Source organism: Triticum dicoccoides, chromosome 2A (genome assembly GCF_002162155.2).
Source record: "Triticum dicoccoides isolate Atlit2015 ecotype Zavitan chromosome 2A, WEW_v2.0, whole genome shotgun sequence".
Lineage (NCBI taxonomy): Eukaryota > Viridiplantae > Streptophyta > Magnoliopsida > Poales > Poaceae > Triticum > Triticum dicoccoides.
In genome coordinates, this window is record NC_041382.1 from 250,115,619 (window position 1) to 250,124,315 (window position 8,697).

The 8,697-nt window shown below is 42.6% G+C and overlaps 1 protein-coding gene across 3 annotated transcripts; it reads left to right on the top strand.

Annotated features, from left to right (window-relative positions):
- Window positions 1-2,181: 2,181 nt before the first annotated feature.
- LOC119359322 lies at window positions 2,182-5,563 on the top strand. Of its 3 annotated transcripts, none has more exons than XR_005172464.1 (5): window positions 2,182-2,548; window positions 2,631-2,708; window positions 4,729-4,854; window positions 4,953-5,049; window positions 5,180-5,563. XR_005172464.1 is itself a non-coding variant. In XM_037625577.1 (4 exons), the coding sequence occupies exons 1-3, from the start codon at window positions 2,306-2,308 to the stop codon at window positions 4,735-4,737; spliced, it is 330 nt and encodes a 109-aa protein (XP_037481474.1). In that variant the 5' UTR covers window positions 2,182-2,305; the 3' UTR covers window positions 4,738-4,854; window positions 5,180-5,562. The 3 variants fall into 3 exon arrangements, 1 of the variants encoding a protein (XP_037481474.1); XR_005172463.1 differs by having other exon boundaries at window positions 4,956-5,049; window positions 5,180-5,562; XM_037625577.1 differs by lacking the exon at window positions 4,953-5,049 and having other exon boundaries at window positions 5,180-5,562.
- Window positions 5,564-8,697: the final 3,134 nt, after the last annotated feature.

Below are 8,697 nucleotides of genomic sequence, written 5' to 3' on the forward strand. Positions count from 1 at the left end.
TGGAGAGGAGTGGTAGGGGCAGCCTGGTCCACTGGGCTGCTCCGACGAGGTGGAACTCCGGTGCAGCACCCAGAGGCGGTGGTGGTCGGCAAGGCCCTCGGGCACAATGTCTTTGGCAACCGGGGATCGAGGTGCAGTGGGCATCGGGTGGCAAGCGCGAGCAGGCGTAGAAGGGAAGGCGTCGAGCATGAGGAATAGGAATATAGAGATGGCGCGGGGCAGCAGCCTGCATGGTCGTGGGTGTGGGCGCCATGGCCGGAGGCCAAGGTAGCGGTCGAGGGGATCGTGCGTGGGGTGCTGCCCCTCTGCATGCGTGTGTTGTGTGTGTGGCAGCATGAGCAAGGGAACGAGGGAGAGGGGGTCGAGCGAGGGGGTGGATAATAGGATATAGGGCAGGCCTCTTGGGCCGGCTAGCTCAGGCCGCAGGTGTGCCTTAAGCGGGCTTCGGCTATACAATGGTCCCCTCTCTCTTTATATGTTCCTTACAGAAAATAGAGAGAGACCAAATATAATCAAGAGAAGAGGCCATGGAGAAGAATACAACGACGGGATATTTTTGTAAGGCTTTATGGAATATTTCCAACCCATCAAAAGTGGTTCCAGCAAAATAGCCGAAGTTAAATACAAAATTATTTAACTTGCACCAAAGGAGTTTGAGTGGAGTCCAGGATTTAGGAGTGTCCAAAAATGTTGAGAATTTAGACAAAGACTCGATAAATGGGAAAATCATTATAGGTAAGGTTAGAGAGTTAAAACTTGAAGAAGGAAAGGCCAAGGGATTTAAAATGCATGTCTGCTGTGGTATGCTACCTCTTGAGCACTATGTTGGTTTTCCCTTGAAGAGGAAAGGGTGATGCAGCAAAGTAGCATAAGTATTTCCCATAGTTTTTGAGAACCAAGGTATCAATCCAGTAGGACACTACACGGAAGTGCCCCTCGTACCTACACAAACAAATAAGAACCTCGCAACCAACACGATAAAGGGGCTGTCAATCCCTTCACGGTCAATTACGAGAGTGAGATCTGATAGAGATAATAATAATAAGATAAATATTCTTGGTATTTTTATGGTATAGATAGAAATTAAAGATTGCAAAATAAAATAGATGGAAACTTATATGATGAAAGATAGACCAGGGGGCCATAGGTTTCACTAGTGGCTTCTCTCAAGATAGCATAAGTATTACGGTAGGTGAACAAATTACTGTCGATCAATTCATAGAAAAATGCATAATTATGAGAATATCTAGGCATGATCATGTATATAGGCATCACGTCCGCGACTAGTAGACCGAAATGATTCTGCATCTACTACTATTACTCCACACATCGACCGCTATCCAGCATGCATCTAGAGTATTAAGTTCATAAGAACAGAGTAATGCATTAGGCAAGATGACATGATCTAGAGGGATAAACTCAAGCAATATGATATAAACCCCATCTTTTTATCCTCGATGGCAACAATACAATACTTGCCTTGCTGCCCCTGCTGTCACTGGCAAAGGACACCGCAAGATTGAACCCAAAGCTAAGCACTTCTCCCATTGCAAGAAAGATCAATCTAGTAGGCCAAACCAAACTTTTAATTCGAAGAGACTTGCAAAGATAACCAATCATACACAATAGATTTCTGAGAAGAATCAAATATTGTTCATAGATAAACTTGATCATAAACCCACAATTCATCGGATCTTGACAAACACACTACGAAAAGAGTTACAGCAAATAGATCTTCAAGAAGATCGAGGAGAACATTGTATTGATATCCAAAGAGACAGAAGAAGCCATCTAGCTAATAACGATGGACCCAAAGGTCTGAGGTAAACTACTCACACATCATCGGAGGGGCCATGGAGTTGATGTAGAGGCCCTCCGTGATTGATTCCCCCACCGGCGGAGCTCCCACTAATAGGGAAAACCTTATACACAGAAACTTATCAGTAGCGTGGTCTAAAAGTGGGCGCTACTGCTAATTAGTAGTAGCATGGTGTATGAAAACCGCGCTACTACTAATTTGATAGTAGTAGCGAGGGGTATAAACCCACGCTGCTACTAAGTTGTCTTCACCGTGCCCCCGAGACAAGCCATAGTAGTAGAGAGGGGTATAAAACCTGCGCTACTACTAAATAAATAGCTATAGCGCAGGTAAGACCCCACGCTATTACTAAGCATGTCCACCCCCGGCACAAACCGTTCCACTCCACCATCAACCCACCCCGTTTATCTAAAAAAATCCACCGAGGCCCCGATCTAGATCCCCTCCACCGTGGCCTCCTTCCAACTCCTCTCCTCTCCAAAAGCCATGGCCGGCGGCTATGACGCCATGGCCGGATCCGGTGACGATGAGGACGAGGAGGCCATGAAGGGCCTCTACGCCGGTGTGGCCCCCGCCCCTGCGGAGGATGAGGAGGAGGTCGACGAGGGGTACGCCGTCGCGGTGATGAAGGTGGGGAGGAGAGGGGGATCGGGAAGGAGGGGCTGCGGAAGAGGCTGGTGCGGGAGGGGGAGGGGTCGCAGCTCCCCGGCGCCGGCGACAAGGTCGAAGGTAACGCGCCCTCCTCGCTCGCTGCTTCTCCGGCGTGGACGGGTTCGATTTGGTTGACTTGTTTTTTTTACCTCTGCCGCAGTGCACTACACGGGGACGCTGGCGGACGGCACCAAGTTCGACTCCAGAGAAGCCCCGTTCCGGTTCACCCTCGGCCGAGGTACCGCCGCGCTCTTCTGAACTGAATCTTTTCAGCTGGCCATAGCAAGTTATGACAGATTTCTCGCAGTTAGTACTGGAACTTTGTAGATTAGGAGTACACGTTTACAACTAGCAACCAGGCATATTGGCAGGAAATCTCGCATCTACAACGCTGACTGGGGCAGGGCTCATTAGGATCCAGTTTAGTGTGATTCTGCTCGAATGGGTATTGATCTGAATTTTGTTTCAAGGGTCAATCCCCCCTTCACGCGCTCGATAGTGACTACTGAACCACCAGAACTATTGGATTTGAAATCAAATGTGCTCCTTTGCATTTCATCCCTATTTAGAAGTACTGAATTGTGATTCTGCATCACATAAACTGAAATTGTTAAAAGTAATTAGTTCTTCGTACGCACATATTATACTGGTAAAAGAATTCTCACCCATGTTCTATAGACTCTCCAGGCGCCGTGAATGGAAAACCTGCAAGTGCATAATTATGCGGCATGAGTTTTTTTCAGATTAACAAAAAATATTCTAGAAGAACCAGGGATAAATACTGTCTTCCCTGCTCTCTGTAACCACAACATTTTGCATCCACTATTCCAAGTAATAGAACTTTTTATCCACTATTCCAAGTAATAAAACATTCTATCATTTATTCATAATAATCCACTCGCTCCCTTTGCTGCCCTCTTGTCCACTTCCCACTCTGCCTGCACCTTCATCTTCAGGTTCAGGGCCAGTAGAAGCTGCTCAGCACAGCTAGCTCATAGCATCTAGGCACTATTATATATCGCCGCCAAAAGGAGCCAGAATCAGGCCGCTCTTCCCATTTTCTTTGCTGGGCCTGGTTCTTCTTTGTGTTGTGGCCAATGTTCTCACGCGCTCCATCGTGCCTACTAAACCACCAGACCTGTGGAATTTGAAATCAAATGTGCTCATTTGCATTTCAATGTATCAAGCCATTATAGCTTCTGTAGTTGCGTTTGTAATGACAATCAATCGGTGCCTTTTTCTTTTATATCTGCATTGCTATTTGTAGCTAACTGTTAATCTTGTGCTTTGGTCACTCAAGTGAGGATATGAATTTGTTGCTCATGCATGACTCATTCAAGTGACACAACTAAACTCAACCCTTGGCTTGTTACGTGAGCTCAAACTAGTGACTAGTGAGTGTTTCATGTACTGAACTTGGATTTCCAGTGTTTCTGTAACATCCATGTAAGGTGCATAGCAGCCCTGTTTTATGCTAGATTCTTTGTTTAACCAAATTAGTTAGGGATGATAGCCCATTCATGAGCAATATTGCGAGATGTTGGTTGCCTTTTAGAGACAATCTGGATCATGTGGTGACTCTGGCCGTAAACTGAACTCGGTTCGGTTAAAAACTGCACTGTCAAATCTGGACAGCAAGCTTATATCTGAAAATTGAGTTAGCTAGGCTCAGAATTTTGAGTTGGCCCCTTTACATAAGTTTTAGATAAAGTTCCAAGGTTTCTTTAGAGTATTTATTTGTGTCATTTGGATGTACGGTTTGAGAGCAGCCATCAGTTTAGTTTGCTGTCCCAAAATATATGTTCCTGGGTACAGTATTTTGATATGGGAGATTAGGCCCTGTTAGAGGTGGTATTAAAATAAAGTTACAACATGAAAATTTTAGAGGCTGTTCTGTAGATACTTAAACACATATCACTTGTCAGGTTTCGTTCGGTATATTAAATCCTATGAAATTATCGAAGTGGGTTGTACTATGTTGGATAGAATTTTATGTTTGGACTTGGGTGAATGTAACGAGACTTATACTCACAGAATTTGTCATAGTTGATGGTATGAGGACTTATAATGTGATAAAGTATATACGTTGTTGCAACACCAAAATCAGTGAAATATATTTCCTTTTTTTGCTGCCGATGACATCTCCTGGAATCTTGACTCCATAAAGTAAGGATTTAGATAACATCATATGTTCAGAGTTCAGTTCTTTTCTTATCTGAAACTAACATATTTTACAATGGGCATGATGGATGTTGCAGGTTCATTAATGACAGCCAAGGGTTCATGCTCGGAAATGACTACATCTTGCTCCATGTTGTCGGCTCAGCTAAAGTCCTTAATCATGAAGAGATGGGACACGTCGATTGTTAAAGTACACTTGACAGGTGCATTTTGTGAAATTCTAGCCAAAAGATTGATAGCATGCTTGCCTGCTTGTTCTTTTGAGTTCAAATAAATGTTCCTTTTCTTGTTGAATCCAAAGTAGCTAGCGAAGATCAAGTGGAAAGGTTGTTGATTGTCCCAAAGTTCTTGGACCATTTATTTTGAAAAGCGAGTGAAGCATTAAGCATATATTTTCGGTATGACCCCTTTAAATTGCTAGATGAAATAATATTAACTTAATGGGTCTTGTGAATTGGAATATACCATTTAGTTGAACTGATGCAATTTGCATACTAACAAGTTTTCACTTTCTCGACATGGGCGCAGGGGTGGTCGACGCTGACTAGCGCGGCCGGTGGGCGTTGTGCTCTTCAACCACTCAGAGGCGGACTTCTCCGTGAAGCCGGTGGCCATGTCGCATAGATGATTGTCCAGGTGATTTTGACGCCGGAGGTCGTCGAGGTGGAGGACCTCGACGCCACCGTCCGGGGGGGAGGGAGGATCCGGGTCCACCGGCGTCTAAGCTCTGAGCCTTGCTAGATACATCTAGGGAAGTGGTCTGTTTAGGTTGACGGAACACCAGGGAAGGTACCCACCTTTCGATGATCATTGTGTGTGTCTGATGTTAAATGCAATCTTGAGAATGTTATGTGACACTGGTTTGGTTTGCGCTGGACGTATTGCCATCCATGAATACTACATCTAACTTTTATTTTTTAATTCCTAAATTATTAGTAGTAGCGTGGGAAAGAAATGAGAGCAACTAGTAGTTTGGTTAGTAGTAGCGTGGGAAATAAGAAATGAGCTCTACTAGTAGTTAGGTTAGTAGTAGCGTGGGATATAAGTGAGCGCTACTAGTAGTTAGGTTAGTAGTAGCGCGGGTGCACCTGCGCTGCTACTAATGTTTAGCTGTAACGCGATACTAGTAGCGCGAGTACCCGCGCTACTAGTAGCCATTTTACCCGCGCTGCTAGTAGCCTTTTTCCTAGTAGTGTCCGGAAAAGGCCCCAAGATGGGATCTCTTGGGTACAGAACGTTGCAGCGGTGGAAATAGGGTTTCCTGGTGCTCCTGGATGTTTTCGGGGTATATGAATATATATTGGAGGAAGAAGTAGGTCGGTGGAGCCACGAGGGGCCCATGAGGGGGAGGGCGCGACCAGGGGGTAGGCGCGCCCCCAGCCTCGTGGCCTCCTTGTTGGTTGCTTGACGTCCACTCCAAGTCCCCTCGATAACGTTTGTTCCAAAAATAACTCTCCCGAAGGTTTTTATTCCGTTTGGATTGCGTTTGATATTCCTTTTCTGTGAAATACTGAAATAGGCAAAAAAACAACAATTTGCACTGGGCCTTGGGTTAGTAGGTTAGTCCCAAAAATAATATAAAAGTGTATAAATAAGCCCATTAACATCCAAAACAGATAATATAATAGCATTGAACAATCAAAAATTATAGATACGTTGGAGACGTATCAAGCATCCCGACGCATAATTCCTGCTCGTCCTCGAGTAGGTAAATGATAAAAACAGAATTTTTGATGCGGAATGCTACCTAGCATAATTCTCAATGTAATTTTCTGTATTTTTGCATGAATGTTCAGATCCGAAAGATTCAAGACAAAAGTTTAATATTGACATAAAAACAATAATACTTCAAGCAAACTAACAAAGCAGTTATGTCTTCTCAAAATAACATGGCCAAAGAAAGTTATCCCTACAAAGTCATATAGTCTGGGAATGCTCTGTCTTCACCACACAAAATATTTAAATCATGCACAACCCTGATGACAAGCCAAGAAATTGTTTCTTACTTTTGATTTTCTCAAACTTTTTCAATCTTCACGCAATATATGAGCGTGAGCCATGGACATAACACTATATGTGGAATAGAATAGTGGTTGTGGAGAAGACAAAAAGGAGAAGATAGTCTGACATCAACTAGGCGTATCAATGGGCTATGAAGATGCCCATCAATAGATATCAATGTGAGTGACTAGGGATTGCCATGCAATGGATGCACTAGAGCTTTAAGTGTATGAAATCTCAAAAAGAAACTAAGTGGGTGTGCATCCAACTTGCTTGCTCACAAAGACCTAGGGCATTTTGAGGAAGCCCATCATTGGAATATACAAGCCAAGTTCTATAATGTAAAATTCCCACTAGTATTTGAAGCACAAGTGTGTTAAAAAGATAGTAACATTGTCCCTTCTCTCTTTTTCTCTCATTCATTTTTTTCATTTTTTATTTGGGCCTTCTTCTCTTTTTTATGGCCTCCCTTTTTTTTCTTTTTTTCGTCCGGAGCCTCATCCATACTTGTGGGGGAATCATAGTCTCCATCATCCTTTCCTCACATGGGACAATGCTCTAATAATGATGATCATCCAACTTTATTTACTTGCAACTAAAGAATTACAACTCAATTCTTAGAACAAAATATGACTCTATGTGAATGCCTCCGGCGGTGTACCGGGATATGCAATGAGTCATAAGTGGCATGTATGAAAGAATTATGAACGGTGGCTTTGCCACAAATACGATGTCAACTACATGATCATGCAAAGCAATATGACAATGATGAAGCGTGTCATAGTAAACGGAACGGTGGAAAGTTGCATGGCAATATATCTCAGAATGGCTATGGAAATGCAATAATAGGTAGGTATGGTGGCTGTTTTGAGGAAGGCATATGGTGGGTTAATGGTACCGGCAAAAGTTGCGCGGTACTAGAAAGGCTAGCAATGGTGGAAGGGTGAGAGTGCCTATAATCCATGGAGTCAACATTAGTCATAAACAGCTCACATACTTATTGCAAAAATTTATTAGTTATCAAAACAAAGTACTACGCGCATGCTCGTAGGGGGATAGATTGGTAGCAAAAGACCATCGCTCGTCCCCGACCGCCACTCATAAGGAAGACAATCAATAAATAAATCATGCTCCGACTTCATCACACAACGATTCACCATACGTGCATGCTACAGGAATCACAAACTTTGAAACAAGTATTTCTCAAATTCACAACTACTCAACTAGCATGACTCTAATATCACCATCTCCATATCTCAAAACAATCATCAAGTATCAATCTTCTCATAGTATTGAATGCACTTTTTATGATAGTTTTTATTATACCCATCCTGGATACCTATCATATTAGGACTAGTTTTATAACCAAAGAAAATTACCATGTTGTTTTAAAGGAATCTAAAAATAATATAAGTGAATCATGAGAGATCAATAATTTCTATAAAATAAAACCACCACCGTGTTCTAAAAGGTATAAGTGAAGCACTAGAGCAAAATTATCTAGCTCAAAAGATATAAGTGAAGCACATAGAGTATTCTAATAAATTTCAATTCATGTGTGTCTGTCCCAAAAGGTTTGTATAGCAAGGATGATTGTGGTAAACTAAAAATCAAAGACTCAAATCATTCAAGACGCTCCAAGCAAAACACATATCATGTGGTGAATAAAAATATAGCCTCAAGTAAAGTTACTGATAGAAGAAGACGAAAGAGGGGATGCCTTTCAGGGCATCCCAAAGCTTAGGCTTTTGGTTGTCCTTCAAGTTTACATTGGGGTTCCATGGGCATCCCCAAGCTTAGGCTCTTGCCACTCCTTATTCCATAATCCATCAAATCTTTACCCAAAACTTGAGAACTTCACAACACAAAACTTAAACAAAAAAATCTCATGAGCTCCGTTACTAAAAGATAACAAACCACCACTTAAGGTACTATAAAGAACTCATTCTTTATTTATATTGGTGTTAAACATAAAGTATTCCAACTTCTCTATGGTTCGTAACCTCCGATACTAGCCATAGATTCATCAAAATAAGCAAACAACA